Source organism: Mytilus edulis, chromosome 11, assembly GCF_963676685.1.
Source record: "Mytilus edulis chromosome 11, xbMytEdul2.2, whole genome shotgun sequence".
Taxonomy (NCBI): domain Eukaryota; kingdom Metazoa; phylum Mollusca; class Bivalvia; order Mytilida; family Mytilidae; genus Mytilus; species Mytilus edulis.
The window spans coordinates 9,897,056-9,918,621 of NC_092354.1; the positions used below are offsets into that span (position 1 = coordinate 9,897,056).

General features: G+C 32.1%; 1 protein-coding gene across 1 annotated transcript in view; it reads left to right on the plus strand.

Moving 5' to 3' along the window:
• Positions 1–21,566, plus strand: part of LOC139495091 (U4/U6 small nuclear ribonucleoprotein Prp3-like) — a 32,310-nt gene that overhangs the window by 617 nt on the left and 10,127 nt on the right. The window contains exons 2-13 of the mRNA XM_071283242.1: positions 3,194–3,345; positions 4,327–4,436; positions 6,778–6,888; positions 9,897–9,983; positions 12,120–12,241; positions 12,935–12,961; positions 13,435–13,528; positions 14,701–14,798; positions 15,159–15,246; positions 16,129–16,230; positions 20,403–20,461; positions 21,282–21,364. Of these exons, the coding sequence (XP_071139343.1) occupies positions 3,201–3,345; positions 4,327–4,436; positions 6,778–6,888; positions 9,897–9,983; positions 12,120–12,241; positions 12,935–12,961; positions 13,435–13,528; positions 14,701–14,798; positions 15,159–15,246; positions 16,129–16,230; positions 20,403–20,461; positions 21,282–21,364 (1,126 nt within the window). The 5' untranslated portion in view covers positions 3,194–3,200. The remainder of the gene's footprint in view (positions 1–3,193; positions 3,346–4,326; positions 4,437–6,777; positions 6,889–9,896; positions 9,984–12,119; positions 12,242–12,934; positions 12,962–13,434; positions 13,529–14,700; positions 14,799–15,158; positions 15,247–16,128; positions 16,231–20,402; positions 20,462–21,281; positions 21,365–21,566) is intronic.

Here is a 21,566-nt window from a genome sequence, read left to right on the forward strand (position 1 = left end):
TTATGTAACTTTCCTGGCAGGGTTATTCTTTTTTAACCATGATTTTATTGTTGGGCAACAATGTAATTGTAGAGCATGATTCTTTTTCTAATATGAGGCAGGCATAACCTGTGAATGGGGACGAAGTCTGTAGACTGTATGTATTATTTTTTAATTCAATCACGTTGATAAAAGAAACCGAAATACCGTACGTAACGTTCCCGATTTTGATTCTGTTGTTAGGGAATTAGCTGTGACGTTCTATAAGTTATGACGTCATATTCGATGTACACAAAAGAAACGCTTTCATCAGGTAACGTTTTTTCATATCAAACAATTATTAAAATTGAATTGGTATTGAGATCCAATCTTATATTTTACTAGACTGATAAATATAATTTTTTTCAAAGTCTCATGCAAACAAGACAGATATCTGCGCAAAAGCGGAGAAAACCGGAACAGGAAGTAGATCTGAAAAAAAAGTTAACGATTTTGAGTTCATTAGTAGAATGAAAAATTCAGGAAATTTTCTTGATTTTTTTTTTTTTTTTATTGATTTTTCTACCGTAATTTGGGACTTCGTCCCCATATAATTATCGTTGATGTTTGTCTCCTCTGGTACTTGAACCCAGGAGCCTTGAGTGAGCATGTATATCCACTGAGCTATTGAAGTACTTCACTAGCTCAGTCGCTTATGCTGTTTTCACAATAAACATTTGAATCCACAAGCCCAAAACTCATTTTTACCAAATTTTTAGTTGGATTCTGTTGGCTTGTAGAAAAGAACTTCACAAGCTCAACAACAATTTTACAAGCCATGGCTGTAGGACATGTGGTTTAATGTGAAGACTGCAAGTTATGGCTGGTTATGTATCTATCACATATACCAATGACTAATCAGTGATATTGTTTGCCTTAAATTACTGGAGAATAAAGGCTTTTTCCCCTGGAGAAGAATTCCAATTTGAAAAAAAAATGGCTAAAAATTATTCCCAAAAAGACAAATTTTTCACAGAATTTGTAGAGTTATTTTTCATAATAATGTCAGTAGTAATTGTGCATGAATACAAACTGAAATACACCCATTTATCATGTTTATACGTTTTTTATGCCTAAAATGACAATATATTCATATTTGAGGGTCTATTTATGTGTCATCACTGATAATAAGGGGTCTTATTTCAAATGAGGGTTTACCTCTTGAAAGGGGATCTACAACTTGAAGTTCCAGTCAAATTTATGGTTTATTATAAATTTCCCAATTTGATAAAAATGATGCATATTTCCCAATAAAAAAAAGGTAGAGATAGTTTTGAAAAAAGCCAACAATATCACTTAGGGATGGTGTACATCAAATATGGAGTTCCAATTTTGATTTTATGAATAAACTGCCCCAGTTGACCTGGTGTCATTCTAGAGAGATGAGGATAGGATTTGTCAGGGTTCTTGCTAAGAATTTTTGAAGGCGAGTGCAGGGACTTGTCATTTTTGGACATGGTGAGTTCCATTGTAAGAAGAAGATATATTATTGCAATATAATTTATTATTTTAGTCTCTATGACCTTATAGGGTAATGAAAAAACATTAAATTCAGACTACTTTTAAACTTTGGGTATAAAATGAGGATACATTTGTTCAGTTTATACACAATATTTCTTTATTCATCTTTTTTTGGACTCACCAATTTTAAAAATGGTGTGTCCAGACAGATTTTTATGAGTCCACGACTCATGGACTCGCCTAAGTGAAAATTCTTATTTGTGAATTGAAGTTATTTAAATTTTGACATCTGTGAAAAAGCACAAGTCGTTAGATTATAAACAGTATATTTTTAGGTAAAGATAGCATGAAATGCAATCAAAACCTTATAGGACTGACTTGATACATGTATCTAAATGTTCAAAGGCTTGTCACTACTTTTTTTTATACAAAAAAATCAAGTGCATTGATCAACATGATCAAAAACATTCTATACATCCTATCCGTCAACATTTCAAGAACTTTATGATTATATACATGTATGCTCAGATATTCAAGGCACAAAATATTGATACACTAGTCAAGAAAATTATATACATGTAACATTTGCAAAGTGCATGAATTGTGAATCTAATATCTGTTATAAAAAAAGAATGATGTCATTGTTAACATCATTTTTTTTTAAATTGGTGTTCTCTTTCCTTTGTCTAGAATTGCTTTTAAATCAACTACAACAATGTAATAATTAATTTTACTTCCCACTGATAAATTGAAGTAATCTTTACCATTCAGTGCTTTCAAGCACTTTGATTATATTAGGCAGGTGTTAAGGTTAATTTGGTACACATCAAATTTACACCTATAGAACAAATATAGCAAAAGTCAAATTGACACTTGGTCAACAATGTCAAACCAGCACTTACACGATTTGAAAAATAACCTAGTCAAGGATTGGAATTTATATAAAAATGCAGATTTCATCAATCATTAGAGTATAATGAGGTGGGGGTGGGGGTGATGGGATTGTAATTTGAGTCCCTTGGTGTGATAGATAAATGTACTATATATTATTTAAAGTCATTTTGGCATTTGGTTATTCAATTCAACACCAAATATTATTTTTACCCCTTTCTTTGAGGTATACGGGTAGAATAGTTTTTTGTATGTTTTTTACTGTCAAGAGCTCTGACATAAATAAGTCATAGTGGAATTGTCATTTTGTTATTTTGGAAATAGAAAATATCTTTATCACGTAGAGAATCATGGGATGATAAACAAGTGATAGTGTTGGGGACCACTTTCTAGTTTGTCCTTCACCAAAATAAAATCGTCAATTATGCGCGCCTAATTGACATCATTTACAAGATAGAGGCTGATAGCCTGTATCCCTGCACTATTAACGCTCACCAAGCGTCTTAGTTATCATCATTGTGCAGGATAACCTATAAATAATGTTTGTCCCTAAGGTACTTCATCACAATACCCTTATGAAAGCAGTGATAATGCCCCTAATTGCATGAATGATGTTAATTAAAACCAAACTATTTGACGGAAATGCAACGAGCTTGAAAGATGTCTATTGTCTTTTTGCTATTTTGCAGAAAGAAAATGTTGTTATCACGAAGAGAATGGGATGGTAAGCAAGTCACAGTGTAATTGTCTCTCATAATTACATTTGCCTTGGTTTTTGTTAACTGCCTACAGCGCTTACAGTGCTTTGATTGTTATTTTGCAGAGAGAAAATGTCTTTATCCCGTAGAGAATGGGATGATATGAAATCCCAGTTGGAGGGGACTGTCAACAAATTTCTGGGATTTTCAGAGCCAAGTCTTGTTACTGCAGCATTGAATTGTATAGACAAAGGATATGAAAGAGACAAAGCTATTCGTAAGTAATTTTTAAACAAAAGGGAGGTAATAAAAGAATAAAGGGACATAACTAAAGGTAATCAAAGAATAAAGGGAGATATCTGAAGGTTTTAAGAGCAAAGTCTTGTTACTGCAGCATTGAATTGTATAGACAAAGGATATATGAAAGAGACAAAACTATTTGTAAGTAATATTAAAACACAAAAGGGAGGTAATCAAAGAATAAATGGGAATAACTAAAGGTAATCAAAGAATTCAGAAAGATAACTAAAGGTTTTAAGAGCAAAGACTTGTTACCGCAACATTGAATTGTATAGACAAAGGATATGAAAAAAGAAACAAAGCTATTCATGAATTTCATGTATTTGTCAGAGTTTTCATTAGGGTGTCGTCATTTTTGTCCATGGTCAGCCCAACAGGGAAAAAATTATTGCTTTATAATTAGTTTTCTATTTTAGAGTCCCCATGACAAGTTAAAGCCATTAAATGTTATCAAATTTTTATTAGTTTTAAACTTTAAATAAAATGAAGATACAAGTACATGTATATGCGTTGAATATCCAATATATGTATGTTCAAACAAACTAAAAACATACAAGACTGACAAAGACCAGAGAATTGTCTAATTGGAAAAAAACAAAGGAAACATAAGCCAGGTCTCCATAGATATTTCATTTAGCATCCTGGTATACAGGGGAAAAGACTAACAACAGTACACCAAACACAACAATATATAAACTACATAAAATATATTATCACTATTTTATGAAATTTTCTTTTTGATCTTGCTGACTGATAATTTCCTTTCTCAGTGAAGTCAAGTGATATGAAAACTATCGCTAGAAACTAAGGGGCATGTGGTGTTGCTAATGAAATTGATATGGAATTGACAACGTCTTACTAGTTTAAATAGCGATAAACAGATTATCATTGATCAATGTAGTTGATATGATCAACAATAATCCATAAATATGCGTCAATATTCTGTTGGTATTTTTAGGGAAATTATCAGAAATTCTGGACGACTCCCAGTCCGAAAAATTTGCAGATAAGCTGTTCAGAGTGTGGGACGAATTCAAAGCTAGTAGTAGAAAAAGACAAAAGAGAAAGGTAAGGGAGCTACCATTTGATTTTTATGGGGGGGGCTAGGATGAAAAATTTTGTCCTGCATTTTTTTTTAGCTGTAATCTCTGTCCTGCCTTTTTATTTTTCACTCTATTCGGTCCTGCCTTCTTTTTTTTTAGATTATCCTGACTTTTTTTTACCTAAATTGTCGTCCTGACTTTTTTTTTTTTGCAAGTGTCTCATCCTGCCTTTTTTTTTTACTCAAAACTCCTGTCCTGCCTATTTTTTTCAAATTTCATCCTAGCCCCCCCATAAAAATCAAATGGTAGCTCCCTAAGCTCAGTATGAATGATGTAAACATATTTACCTCTCAGACATTTATCATAAACTTAGTCGCACGATTTTATCATTTTTTTCGCATAAAATTTTGTAAAATCGTCAAAAAATATATCATTTGGTAAGTGTTGTTGTAAAAATATGTCAGCTTATTAATGGGCGTGTTTTGAAGCCAAAGTTTAACAATTGTCACCCATTTGTAAACAATCAACATTACAAAGAAGCGTGGATATTCAGGTAGGCATGTGTATAACAGGTACATTAAGGTGGTACCTAACACTACAGGGAGATAACTCTGTAAAGTCAGCTTAACGTTTTAATTACGTTGTGTTGTAAAAGGAATATTAAGCTTCTCAATGATCAAAATTGGTGTTTGTCAAATTGCTATATAACCAGTGTAATTTTTCTGGAAAAAACGGTTGGTTCAAAAAAAAAATATTTTTTTTATTTTTGTTAAAGTCTCAAAGTAAATACTATGACAAAATTTTATGAAAATTAAACGAGCCAAATTGATTTTAGTGAAAGTGTTGAGATATAGTTTATCTTGATGACGGAGCGATGTTTACACTTGGTTTTGTATTTGCAATTGCATATTGCAATCACCAGATTTTTATGAGAAAGGTCATGCTGCGTACTGAAAACATGCCAAATGTTTGATGGTAGCGAGCAATTTAAAAAAAGTAAATTTCTTCTAAATTTGGACAAATTATAGAATTAGTTTTATAATAAAAACTAGCCATTTAGATAAATAAAAAACATTTACATAAATTTTTTTTTAATTTGAAGTTTCATATGACAAAAACTCATCATGTTCAAAGTTCATTTGATGTAAACTTAAAAGTTAAATTGAACCTGAAGTCTCAAAGTATGAAAGTTGGAAAGTAAAAATATTTTTTAAAAGTCTAGATGTAAACTTGATGATCAAAATTCAAATCAGATGTATAAATTTCTTAATCAACTGAATTATTTAAAAAAAAATTAAAAGTGGTGTTCTTGGTAAAAAAAACCATCAAAACATTAAAAAATAAGTGTAACATAATCATGTTCATTGTGATTTAAGAATTTTAATTTTTGACGATTTTAGTTCCAACTACACCGTGTATCATCGTACAGCGGATATAGGTACTAACCAGGTGAGCGTGAGTGATTTTCACCTATAATTACACGGTAACAAAAATTTTTGTTTTGTTCACATAATATCAATGTGTACTTCAATCTAAACATAATTGCTGTTTTAAGAAATGATTTAGTCGTAGCTTGATGATTAGAGATGTCTCATTATTATCCCAAAACAAGAACCATAACTAAAAACATGTGCAAATACTTGTCAAAGAAGTTGGCGCTCGTCTCATCCGATATAATTCTATGTTCATTGGAACCTTTTTTCTGATAGAAGGCCACTGTGTGTGTGTAATATGTATAGCTGTTTCAATAATTGGCATTGAAATCTTTAATACATATGCTATTTTTCGATATTTTATTCTGAAAGAAGCGTTGTGTACGGCGTTTAGCTGACCACATAAATCCTTCTGTACAGTGCATAGTTAAGTTGTTGTACACCATACACAAAAACTTTATTTTCATACTCATTTATTACCCAAAAAGTTTCAAGGAATGAGTAATCACAGGTAGGTTTATGATTGGTAACTATTACTTTTGCCCTATATTAGCTTTCTTTCAAGTAAAACATGTAAATGTCTCGACAACTGTATCAAAAATTGAAAGTTTGTGTGGACATTCACAACTATTTGCGCATGTACAAGTTAATTGTTCTTATTATAATATCAAAGTTGTTTTATAAATAGGAAAAAATCGATGCAAAAATTATTTGGGAGCAGGAATTTCAAATGTTGACAAATGTACATTGAATATTTATAAAGCAAAACAAAGATTTTTGTTACCGCGTAAGGTCAAAATCGATCATGCCCACTTTATAACTATTTTCTCTTATGTAGACGAAACAAGCTTCTGGCCAACTTAAATATTATCCTGGTACCTTTGATAACTATTGGTTCAGAAGTTTCATATTAAATGGTCTTATAATTTGTAGGAATATGAAAGTGCCGCATCCACAGAAGAAACAAAGAAAAAAAGAAAGTTTGTAGATGATACACCAGAGGCAGCTATAAACCCAAGTCCTGGTCAGCTGACCACAGATCAGGTAAGAAAGGCACTTAAAGGAAGTTCGCTCCTCTTTTTTAAGCTCACTTCGCCCAAAGGGGCCAAGTGAGCTTTTCTCATCACTTGGCGTCCACGGGGTATATCATCATTGGGGTATCTAGTTTAAAAAATGTGTCGGGTGACCTGGCTAACAACCAAAATGGCCGCCATGGCTAAAAATAGAACATAGGGGTAAAATGTAGATTTTGGCTTTAAACTCTGAAACCAAAGCATTTAGAGCAAATCTGTCACGAGTAAAATTGTTTATCAGGTCAAGATCTATCTGCCCTGAAATTTTCAGATGAATCCGACAACTGGTTGTTGGGTTACTGCCCCTGAATTGGTAATTTTAAGTAAATTTTGCCGTTTTTGGTTATTATCTTGAATATTATTATTGATAGAGATAAACTGTAACCAGCAATAATATTCAGCAAAGTAAGATCTACAAATAAGTCAACATGACCAAAATGGTCAGTTGGCCCCTTAAGGAGTTATTGCCCTTTATAGTCATTTTTTACCAACTTTTGTTAATTTTTTGTAATTTTTTACAAAAATCTCCTCTGAAACTACTGGGTCAAATTTAACCAAATTTATCCACAAACATTATAAGGTTATCTAGTTTAACAAATATGTGCAGTGACCCAGCCAACCAATCAAGATGACCACCATGGCTAAAAAGAACATAGGGGTAAAATGTAGATTTTGGCTTATAACTCTGAAACCAAAGCATTTAGAGCAAATCTGCCACAAGTAAAATTGTTTATCAGGTCAAGATCTCTCTGCCCTGAAATTTTCAGATGAATCCGACAACTGGTTGTTGGGTTACTGCCCCTGAATTGGTAATTTTAAGTAAATTTTGCAAATCTGACAACGTTAATTTGTTGATCAAGTCAATATCTATCTGCTGTGAAAATTTCAGATGAATTAGACAACTGGTTGTTGGGTTGCTGCCCCCTAATTGGTAATTTTTAAAGAAATTTTTGGTTTTTTGGTTATTATCTTGAATACTATTATAGATAGAGACAAACTGTAAACAGCAATAATGTTCAGCAAAGTAAGATCTAATAATAAGTCAACATGACCACAATGGTTAGTTGACCCCTCAAGGAGTTATTGCCCTTTATAGTAAATTTTTAACAATTTTCATTAATTTGGTAATTTTTTGTAAATTTTTACAAAATCTTTTCCTCTGTATCTAAAGGGCCAAGTCTATATAGATAGAGAAAATTGTAAGTAGCAAGAATGTTCAGTAAAAGTAAGATCTACAAACACATCACCATCACCAAAACACAATTTTGTCATGAATCCATCTGTGTCCTTTGTTTAATATGCACATAGACCAAGGTGAGCGACACAGGCTCTTTAGAGCCTCTAAGTTTTAATTTTTGTAAAATATTCAGAATCCTCTGCTTTTATCCATGTAGTTCCATTCTAAACTTTTGCCCCTGTAACCCTACTTTTTTATTCATAATTTTATTACATATAGTTTCAGAAGTCATAAAAATCTTATCAAAATCCTTGCTACTTTTTGTAGTTTTTGATAGAAAAAAGGTGCCAATGTTAAATATATGAAAAATCTAGAAGTATTGCCCTCCAAATTCTAAATGGCTTATATCTGGAAAACAAACACACTGACTCTTCATTTTTTTCTGCTTATTTGGATCCTTTATTTGTATACTTTCAATTTGTAACAATCTTTTGAAAAGGTTGTTATTTTGAAACAGAGTAGCAAACATCCTTAATGGTTCAAAATAGATATTGAAGAAAATGTGGTATGATTACCAATAAAACCAACATCCAACATGTCCCAAGTACAGTTGAATTTAAGGTAAACAATGACTTTTATCAGTTTCTCTATTTGTTCTTTATAATATTTTGTCTCCTATAAAAATATTGCACCTGCTTTTTTGTCAATTTTTTGTTTGTTTTATGTACAGTACAAGTCCAAAAATATGGACAACTTTTAGAAAAATTGCATGTTTACATCTTACAAATTTAGCCAAATCACATTTATACACCTATAGACGAGTTGTTTCGAAATTTGTAAATATTACCTTTTTGTACCTGGCCTAATCGCTCTTCCATATCAAAATCAGTTAAAGTAAAACATCTAAAAAAACACAACATAGAAAAATAAAGACTTGGCGTCCATAATCATTGAACTATACATTTTTGTTTAAGGGCCAGCTGAAGCACGCCTCTTTTTATGGGAATTTCTTGCTGCATTGAAGACCCTTCCGCTGTTGTCTGCTCTATAGTCGTGTTGTTGTCTCTTTGATACATTCCCCATTTCCATTCTCAATGTCTCATATTTCTCAATGTATTTGTTAACAATTTCACATACTTCTCAATCTATTGTTAACAATTTCACATATTTCTCAATCTATTTTAACAATTTCACATATTTCTCAATCTATTGTTAACAGTTTCACATATTTCTCAATCTATTGTTAACAGTTTCACATATTTCTCAATCTATTGTTAACAGTTTCACATATTTCTCAATCACATATTTCTCAATCTATTGTTAACAATTTCACATATTTCTCAATCTATTGTTAACAATTTCACATATTTCTCAATCTATTGTTAACAATTTCACATATTTCTCAATCTATTGTTAACAATTTCACATGTTTCTCAATCTATTGTTAACAATTTCACATATTTCTCAATCTATTGTTAACAATTTCACATATTTCTCAATCTATTGTTAACAATTTCACATATTTCTCAATCTATTGTTAACAATTTCACATATTTCTCAATCTATTGTTAACAATTTCACATATTTCTCAATCTATTGTTAACAGTTTCAACATATTTCTCAATCTATTGTTAACAATTTCACATATTTCTCAATTTATTGTTAACAATTTCACATATTTCTCAATCTATTGTTAACAGTTTCACATATTTCTCCACAATTTCACATATTTCTCAATCTATTGTTAACAGTTTCACATATTTCTCCACAATTTCACATATTTCTCAATCTATTGTTAACAGATAAAGAAGATGATGACCAATGCCACAAAGATGATAGAAGAAAGAAAAGCACAGTTAGCAGTCACTATGCCAATTAAACAACCATTGGTTTGTATTTCACAAAATGAGATGTGTCTGATAAAAATTGATCTATGAGTAATTCCATATGTTCGATTTCTAACAGTCTACAGTTAAAGTTTATAAATAAATGCAACAGTAGTATACCGCTGTTCGAAATTCATAAATAAATTGAGAAAAAACAAAACAGGGTTACAAACTAAAACTGAGGGAAACACATCAAATATATTAAGAGGAGAACAACGACACTACTGAAACACTTAAATGTAACACACAAAGAAATGAACTATAATATAACAATGGCCATGTTCCTGACTTGGTACAGGACATTTTATAACATTTTAAAACATTTATTAGATTCATAAACCATCCTGGATTTTTACAAAACTGTGACAGAAGCTTCTTAAAATCAAAAGATCGTATCTAGAGATAATTTTGGATTATTTTTCCCCATTTTTGTTTAGCCTGCGACTTCAAGACAATCTATTGATTTGATTGCATACTGTATTCATTGTTTACAAGCATAACTTTTTTCAATCATTTTAAGCATTTTATTTCATTAATGTAAATCTATTATGTGCATTCCCCTGTCACACAAAATAGACAACAAAACTGTACACATTTTTAGCTCACCTGGCCCGAAGGGCCAAGTGAGCTTTTCTCACCACTTGGCGTCCGTCGTCCGGCGTCGTCCGTCGTCGTCGTCGTTAACAATTTACATTTTGAACTTCTTCTAGAGAACCACTGAATGGAATGAAACCAAACATGGCATGAATGTTCCTTATGAGGTGCTAACCAAGTGTTGTTACTTTGTTGCCGATCCATCATCCAAGATGGCCGCCAGCCGGGGACTTAGTTTAACATAGGACCCTATGGGAAATGCATACAAATGACTTCTTTTAGAGAACCACTGAATGGAATAAAACCAAACATAGCATGAATGTTCCTTATGGGGTGCTGACCAAGTGTTGTTACTTTGTAGCCGATCCATCATCCAAGATGGCCGCCAGCCGGGGACTTAGTTTAACATAGGACCCTATGGGAAATGCATACAAATGACTTCTTCTAGAGAACCACTACATGGAATGAAACCAAACATAGCATGAATGTTCCTTATGGAGTGCTGACCAAGTGTTGTTACTTTGTAGCCGATCCATCATCCATGATGGCCGCCAGCGGGGGACTTAGTTTAACATAGGACCCTATGGGAAATGCATACAAATGACTTCTTTTAGAGAACCACTGAATGGAATGAAACCAAACATGGCATGAATGTTCCTTATGAGGTGCTGACCAAGTGTTGTTACTTTGTTGCTGATCCATCATCCAAGATGGCTGCCAGCCGGGGACTTAGTTTAACATAGGACCCTATGGGAAATGCATACAAATGACTTCTTTTAGAGAACCACTGAATGGAATAAAACCAAACATAGCATGAATGTTCCTTATAGGGTGCTGACCAAGTGTTGTTACTTTGTAGCCGATCCATCCTCCAAGATGGCCGCCAGCGTGGGACTTAGTTTAACATAGGACCCTATGGGAAATGCATACAAATGACTTCTTTTAGAGAACCACTGAATGGAATGAAATCAAACATGGCATGAATGTTCCTAATGTGGTGCTGACCAAGTGTTGTTACTTTGTAGCCGATCCATTATCCAAGATGGCCGCCAGCGGGGGACTTAGTTTAACATAGGACCCTATGGGAAATGCATACAAATGACTTCTTCTAGAGAACCACTGAATGGAATAAAACCAAACATTGCATGAATGTTCCTTATGAGTGCTGACCAAGTGTTATTACTTTGTAGCCGATCCATCATCCAAGATGGCCGCCAGCAGGGGACTTAGTTTAACATAGGACCCTATGGGAAATGCATACAAATGACTTCTTTTAGAGAACCACTGAATGGAATAAAACCAAACATGGCATGAATGTTCCTTATGAGGTGCTGACCAAGTGTTGTTACTTTGTAGCCGATCCGTCATCCAAGATGGCCGCCAGTGGGGGACTTTTGAATGAAATTAAACATGTTCCTTTCCTTATAAATGAGGTTGTGTTGTCACTTTTAGCCAAATTTTATATTTTTTTATATGATTTCAAAAACCCAAGTAGAATCAGGTGAGCGATACAGGCTCTTGAGAGCCTCTAGTTCTTGTTTTCAGCCCCAGTTGTCCCGTGATGAAATGTTGATGAATGAAGCCATGGAAAAAGTTAGGAAAACACAGGAACTACAGTCGAGGATTCAGAAACAAATATCTGGCCTAGGAACAGCAGTTCCTGGGATGTAAGTATCTCTATCAGCCCTCAGTTCTTAGATCCTTACAATGTATATATGCATGTATATGTATATCCTTGAAAACAGAAAACAGAAAAAAGACAGGACACAATTTTTCATCCTAGATACCCCCCCCCCCCTAAAAATTAAATGGTAGCTCCCTTATTGTTTGTTGGATACTTATTTTCATGTGAACCATGAATTCAAATGTTCAACAAACTAAGTGTTTTCTATAGGATTGTACCATATATTTGCAAAACCATGCATGTAATCAAAAATCCACAAAAATGAAAACTAAAGAAAAATGAATTAATCCACAGTGGCTTGGGTAACTCGTGTGCCTAATCTAAAGATTTTAAAAATCATTTCTTTTTATTTATAATAAGAATTTAACATTCAAGTACCTTAGAAAATTGAGTAAACATTGGAATTTAAGGTTCAGGGAGATAACTCTTTAAATCACTTATGTGTTTGTTAAAGTCAAGTTTCATCAATGTTTTTTAAGCATTTACCTGAAACAGATTGGAAATAATCTATGTAACCTAGAAGCTTAGAATATATTTATGAAAATGGTTGACACAAACGTACTGATGATTTAAGAGTTATTTCCCTTAACCTAGGTCTACCTCCTTAATATACAAAATGTATAAACTAGTTTGTTTTTATAGTTGTAATATTTATTGGTTTTTCTTTTCATTTCAGAAAAAGTGTGCCTGGTGGTTTAGCAAAGTAAGTTAATAAAATTTATAATTATAAGTTTAGATCACAATGGCTGCTTTCAATTTAAATCTATAGACTTTTCCCTAAAATTAGAAGCTGTCACCTTTAAATGAGGTTGTCACTGTAACACCCTCTCTTTGATAATCTTAAAATATACATATAATGCTGCATTGCATATGACAAAATTTCCACACATTACTAGTCATTGGAATGTTACCGTAATCATATTTGATCACAACTTTTGTTGATCATTGATTTGTATGCATGAGGGTGGTTTTTAAGTGCTGAATAAAAAATACTTTTATGTGATTGTGACCTTACATGGATATATGGTCAATAGGAGATGACACTGAATAAAATACTTTTATGTGATTGCGACCTTACATGGATATATGGTCAATAGGAGATGACACTGAATAAAATACATTTATTTAATTTTTAACTGATATAGATGTATGTTTGTCTTTTTCTTTGTATTTCAGTCCCCCACCACTGATTTTAGACAGAGAAGGAAGAACCATTGACTCAGCCACAGGAGAAGTTATACAGCTTACACAACACACACCAACACTAAGGGTAAGTTTACAGGAGAAGTTATCCAGCTTACACAACACACACCAACACTAAGGGTAAGTTTACAGGAGAAGTTATACAGCTTACACAACACACACCAACACTAAGGGTAAGTTTACAGGAGAAGTTATCCAGCTTACACAACACACACCAACACTAAGGGTAAGTTTACAGGAGAAGTTATACAGCTTACACAACACACGCCAACACTAAGGGTAAGTTTACAGGAGAAGTTATACAGCTTACACAACACACGCCAACACTAAGGGTAAGTTTACAGGAGAAGTTATCCAGCTTACACAACACGCACCAACACTAAGGGTAAGTTTACAGGAGAAGTTATACAGCTTACACAACACGCGCCAACACTAAGGGTAAGTTTACAGGAGAAGTTATCCAGCTTACACAACACACACCAACACTAAGGGTAAGTTTACAGGAGAATTTATACAGCTTACACAACACACACTAACACTAAGGGTAAGTTTACAGGAGAAGTTATACAGCTTACACAACACACGCCAACACTAAGGGTAAAAATAAATACTTTGAACTTTGCACATTGACATCCACTGAGCTGTGCTGTGCTTATTGTAGCTGATGCTGCACATTGACATCCACTGAGCTGTGCTGTGCTTACTGTAGCTGAAGCCCGCCCCCACTGTATTGAAGACCAATTGGTGAACTCGTTGTGTTTTCTGCTCTTTGATTGTGTTGTTGTCTCCCTGACATATATCCCATTTCCAATCTCAATTTTAGTGTAATTTTTGTATTGCCTGCAATGAAAATTGAGGAAAGCGAGACTTATAATGGCGGTGGTGCCGATTTGGAGACGTCAACCATTTTAAAGTTGTCTCCTTAAGTTAGTTTGATAGTTGTGATAGATCAGTGATATTTTCTTTAAAGTTGCATGGTCCAGTAACTTTGAACCAATTATAAGAAATGTTGATGTCTGTCAGATTTTCTTAATCTAATTTTATGCTGACGTCAAGACATATTCCTGTGTCAACTATTTATAATTCATCTGTCTATAGATATTTCTCTTTTACAACAAAATGCAGAGTTTATTTTAGCAATTGCTTATTTGATTTCTAAGTATTAAAAATTTGTGACTGTAAAACCAAAGATTGATAGTAGCAAATTATTGTAATACAAAATATGTTCTATTTTCACAGGCAAACATCAGGGCAAAGAAAATCAAAGATTTTAAGGGAATTCTTGAGAAACCTCCAGAGGAAATAACAGAGGGCAACTTCTTTGATCCTAGAGTTGAGTATGTATTTATAAAAGTAGATGTTTAGTATTTAAATGAGACAGCAACCCAACGACACAACACAACAAAAGACATCCAGAGGTCAACATAGACATCAGCAATAAATAATTTCTGAACAAAATATTATTTTGGCCAATAAGTTAAGATGCAACAATGATAAATGTATAATTAAACTTTACAATAAAGCTCCTCTGAAGAAGGTCCATGAAGGACTGAAACTGGCAAGACTCTGTTAATTGTATGTTTTCATAGTTTACATTTTCACATTTCTACATAAGAAAATGCCTGTACCAACTTAGTAACCAAGTCAGGAATATGTCAGTAAACTCTGTTTTAGTATTTTCTCTCTATTACTTACAGTGTGAAAGCTGCACAGAGACCCAAAAGAGGATTTAAATTTCATGAGAAAGGAAAGTTTGAGCAAGTGGCACAAAGATTAAGGACAAAAGTAAGTAGGATGTTTCTCTACTTTCATTTTGACTTCTAGCTGTCAACAAAAAATCTAGAAAATATAAATAAGAAGATGTGGTATGAATTTTCAGTGAGATAATTAGCCACCAAAGTTTTCAAATGAAATGGATTTAACTAAACTTAAATTTAAAGAAATAGAACTAATGTTACAATAAAATCTAACAGAAGCCTATTTTCTCACTTACTTTGTCTGTGTTATACAACCAAAAGATCAAAATTGTAATAAAAATTATAAATAAAATAAAATCTAAAAATTGCAAACAGTGCAACAACATAGATAATTATGGATTCCTTTCATATAAATTAAACTGTTAAATTAATATGAGGCCCACTGGTGTTTCAGTGTGGATTATTGAAATCAGAAAAATTTGTATCTAGCTATCTATATATAGTGTCAGACCAATTATAATTCTATTAGACTTTAAGTGAAAAGTAAAATTCAGCAATGAAAAGGTTTGTGAGCTAGCCAATTTATACTTTTGAAAAATTTGTATCTAGCTATCTATATATAGTGTCAGACCAATTATAATTCTATTAGACTTTAAGTGAAAAGTAAAATTCAGCAATGAAAAGGTTTGTGAGCTAGCCAATTTATACTTTTGAAAAATTTGTATCTAGCTATCTATATATAGTGTCAGACCAATTATAATTCTATTAGACTTTAAGTGAAAAGTAAAATTCAGCAATGAAAAGGTTTGTGAGCTAGCCAATATATACTTTTTTGATATATCACTGCTTCTTTCACTTTTAAGTTACCAAAAAAAATTGAAACAAAAGGAGATTTTAAATTATATCAATATATATAATTATATCATTATATATAATGAAAAGACAAATAACTTTGATAATTACATTACAGGCACAACTAGAAAGATTGCAGAATGAAATTGCTTATACAGCAAAAAGAACTGGCATTGCATCAGCAGCAAAATTAGCAACAATAGCTCCAAAGAAAGAATTGGTAAGTTCACAATGCAGAATGGTAAACGACTTATTGAAGGGTGTTTTTTTTGGCATTTCCACAATTATAGGTTAACTTATCACATTTTAATTCAAGACAGCATGACACACATAGAGCCACATGGACAATAAGAACATGAAGAAATCGTAATTTGTTTGTGTTTGTATGATTACTGAAGGCACCAATGTTTAAGTTTGCAATATTTTTCATTTTGTTTTGGTACCACTCATGGCTTACGAACAACTCTACACCAAACAGGACACATGGCTGAAAATGCAGAAAAAAAGCCAATAAGTCTGTTACCATTATACACCGTGAAGTTTCAATGAAAAATAATACTAAGCTCAAAAGTAATATAGTGATCAATATCTAATCTCAACCAGGGATGGGGTCGATTACTTTAAAATGTTATCGATTAAATTACAATTACTTTGCTAATAAAATGTAATCAATTACATTACAATTACACCCTATTTCATATGTAATCGATTACATTAGATTACTTTTCTTTATTGTAATCATGATTACTTTAGATTACTTATGATTACATTGTATATTGCTATATCAAAGTTTTTTATAACTTTTTATCCGCTTATTTTGGTGATTTTTTTTAAAAGCCTTAATTTATTCATCTTTTAAAAGAATTTATAGACAAGACAGTTACAGTTACAGTGTAACATGTGTAATTTGTTAAAAATAGCTATAGACAAGTGTTCTTTCTCTATGTAAAAGATGTAACTTTATTTTTAACTACAAATTGTAACCAACTGCCTAATTAACAAAAAAACTGAAAATAAGGAAAACTTAATTAAGTATTGTTTTATTGTCTGTTGGGACATAATTGACACATCCATTAATGTTTTTACAGGTGTTAATCTACTTCCATTTTTTTAAACAAACAAATGGGTGGGCTTGGGTATTAAAATTTTATTGTCTTAATAACGATATAAATAAAGTTAAAAGTGGTTGATTGTCATTATTTGTTTGAAAATTTTTAACACTTGATCTAATTGAAATTAATAGAATTATTGTCAGGTGAAAACACAGAACAGTTTTGTAACTTAGGAAAGATTATACATTTCTCTTTATATTAAGCAACAGTTTATTGTATTGATGAAACTTCTGACGTCACCTATTGTTTACTATGCATATTGTTTGCAATATTTATGCCATATGTATATGTTCCAGACCATATGAGTATTTGGACCGTACGCGTACGGTCCGGACCGTATACGTATACTCGTACGGTCCGACCATACGCGTACAGTCGGACCGTATGAGTATACGCGTACGGTCCAGTACGAGCTGACCATACATGTTATTTGATCATATGGGTTAAATTGAAACAAGCATTTATCACAATCTTTATTTTTAGTTTTACAAATTGTTATTGATAATTTATTACAATTATAGATAGATAAAATGAACAAACGAACAATTGAAATTAAGTATTTGTTTAATTTTATATCTGAATCCCATTTTGGTACTCTCGCCCAAGGTGACACAATTCAAGTAATGTAATATTTTTTTACATTTTCATGTATGCAGTTCATGCATGTTCCTTTGCATTTGCATTTTTTGGTAAAGTTGCTAAATATTCTAAAACAATTGACCTCCAACATTATGTTTACTTCCGATATCTTCAATTTCAGTGATCATAATTCAATTAATGTATTACTGATCGACATGCTTAATACAAGAGACTAACAGATTTAATTAGCGTGAATTTAAAAAAAGTTAAAATATAAAGTTTTTGTTTCAATAACAATTGAACTTTTTTAGATTAATTTGATAGTTAAGTTATGTTGATCTGCTTTATGCATTTGTAACTAATAAACTTGACCAACATTTTAATATTAGTCAGACCGTACGCGTACGGTCCAAATACTCATACGGTCTGGAACATATACACTGTACATGTACAAAATGTACTTGTTTATACTGGTGAGCCTTAAGGCTAATAAAGTTAATAAAGAATAAAAATAAGAAAGCACATATCATACACGAATTTATGGAAAATAAAATTCATTCAATTTTGTCAATAAATGAAACCTGGTTTTAACTTCCATTTTGAATTAAGTGGGCTTATATATTTATGCCGACCATCAAAGTCAAATAGGAACTAAATGTTTTCTGCATTTGAATTTCAATGTATTTATGTAAAAATATTGGGTAAACTAATATGAAATTGGAGTTAATATCAGAAGTTTTCAATCAAGGAAAACAAATGCTTTCAAGGCATATTCTTGTATCATAAGAGCTCAATTTCACAAAGAAATATTGGACAGTAAATTTCTTTTTGTAAACTGTTAAAACAAAATAAAACACTTGGTTATAAAAATTTGTTATATAGATGATCACATTAAACAAGGTCCCATCATTGTGATTACTAGTTTCATGATTTTTCATTCAAGCTTTACATTTTCTTATTTTCATCTTGTCTATCCAAAACTATTTTCATATTTATACAAGATTTGTAATCATCAAGTAATCTTATGAATGTAATCTTAAAGTAATCTAAAAGTAATCATGATTACACCTCTTTTTTGCCATGTAATCGATTACATTACGATTACTTGTAATCAGAAATGACATGATTACTGATTACATAGGATTTCACTGCAAAATGTAATCGATTACAGCTGATTACGATTACTGATTACGATTACCCCATGCCTGATCTCAACATTATTTGACCTAAAACCAAGTTATCTTAATGAATATGAAACGATAACAAAGACAACAACACCCATCAATTACCGCATGGTAAGAGTTTATTCTGGTCGACATGTTTCGCCAACAAGGGCGGCGTCTTCAGGACAATATTACACATGAAATCAAACAGTGAAGTACAAATTTTGCGGCTGTGTGGTTCGCTGAATGTAACATAACAATAAAGGTTGGTATGACGACGTTAGAGATATAAATAGAAAGTGAAAGTAAAATAAGAATCTAGTATAGTTAAAAGTGAATATGAGTAAGAAGGCTCGAAAAGTTTTATGGGGAAATAATTTTTACATAGTGATAATTTTAGAAATACTGTGGATTCATCATAATTCTTCACGGTAACTGGTGAACCAATAATATAAATGTTCAACAAATTACAAAGTTTCTGTAGGCTTTGTATACAGAGATTGGCTAACACCACAATATCAAATATTTATAAAAATGCAAGTTTTCCTCAATCCACAGTTGAAGAAAATGAATATGAAATTAAAATTTGAAGTTGACTTACGAATATGCTGTCACTATATATATATATATAGAATAGTATGGTAATGAATCTCAAGCATAGGGGAAAGTTAAAATATTCTCTGAGAGAAAAGCTACTCATATGATTAAAAAGAAGATTTGGTAAATCATTTATGACATGAAATCACTACCCACACACCTCAGCATTTTCACTGCTTCAGGCCTCAGAACACAATTATTCCTCCCAATTGTTGCAATGCTTATTTTGGTAAAAGTAAAATTGAATTAAAATATTTGCACTGTGTCAAACAGAAAATGAATTTAACTGCTAATAGACCATCATTATGTGAATAAAATATGCTTGTCCCATGACAATCCATCAGTGCTTTTTCTTTTGAGAGCCATGTTAACATGCCAATGGTAGGATTTAAATCTTGAGTAAATGACGAAGGCTTATTTCTACCATACTTTCATTTTGGCCAAATCACTACTTTCACTTCCAACAATAGATTTTTTCCACATGTTTTACTTATTTCAATATATATGCAATAAAATTAACGGTACCAATTTTCTTGCACCAACTATATATATATATAGTGACAGCATATTCGTAAGTCAACTTCAAAATTAACGGTACCAATTTTCTTGCACCAACTTATAGGACCACTCAAATAGTAAACATTTCAAAGAAAACAGTAGACAGATTACTTAGGAAGAAATACCCCATATAATAATTTGAAACTATATTCCTAGACCACAAACAAAGGGAATTAATTGTGGTCTGAGGCCTTCACTGACTTGTTACTTTTGCTTATTATGAATGAAGAAGTAGCAATGATTTATAGTTTATTGTTGCCTTAATTTTTATGGGAAATATGAGACTCTGCCTCTTTTAAGTCATGCTCCAGTTACTTTGAATTCTTCTTTTCATTTATCAAATGCATTGCCTTTTGATAGACACTTTTTCTTTTTTTTATCAGGGTGAAGGAGAAATACCAGACATAGAATGGTGGGATACATATATTTTACCTTCACACACGTAAGTTTTATTACACATATAATTTACTGTCACATTATAAGTATTTTTTTATGGCCCCGCAAAGAAGTTGTCTGTGCCATATAGTTTTATCCTTGTCCGTAATTCAGTCATTACGTAATTCTGTCATTCCGTAATTCTGTCATTCTGTCATTCCACAAAAAAACATTATAAAGAGTTTTTTTCTAAACGTCTTCAGATATTGGGCTGATTTTTTGGTATGTCAGTTAACCATGATGAGTTATAGATCAAGTTTAAGTTTCGTTCCGCTCTGCTTATTTTTGCTAAAATTACGGGCTTTGGACTTTGATAAATTGTTGAAATTCACAGTTATACAGACATTTTTCTATTCACCTCAAGATTTTGAGCTAATTTTTGATATGTGAGACTGCCATCATGTTTGTGTTAGTGAAATTGCAGATTTTTGAACTTTTTGAGATGGGGCCATTCATGTCACCTTGACACATCTAGTTTTACACATAATTTTATTGTCACATTATTAGTACGTTTATTTTCACAATCATCAGTCTAAATTCTATGAAAGTCATGCACAGTGCTAAGAAACAAAACTCTTGGACAGAGGTGGAATTTTGGCAGTGAGTCACTTATTGTTCTAGAGTTATTCCCCTTTATAAACTTTTTTGTAATTTTTCATCAACCGCTCTCAAAAAGTAGTTTCAAATATTTAAGCAAGCTTTAGCTGGAGCATTCACGTCCTTGGATACAATAGTATTGGTAATTTCCACCTTTTTTTCTGTGTTGGTTTTCAAATACAGAAAAATACCTCCTAAAACCATATTTTTATTTGTAAATTTTTTGGCAGGTACAATGATTTAGAGAATCTTGTGGAATCTTTAACTGGTATCACAAACCTAGTAGAGCATCCCATACAGATGAAACCTCCAGGTATTTATGTGTGAGGGATGGAGAAGTGTGGGGGAGGGGGTACAATAATTTACATGATCTGTCGGAATCGCAAACAGGTATTTATGTGTGAGGGCTTTTTAAACAAATTTACACTATTATAAGAAGTTAACCCAAAAAACTATACTTACATGTACAGAATTATCTCATGCAAGCATTTCCAAGCATACATCTTGGTCACGGC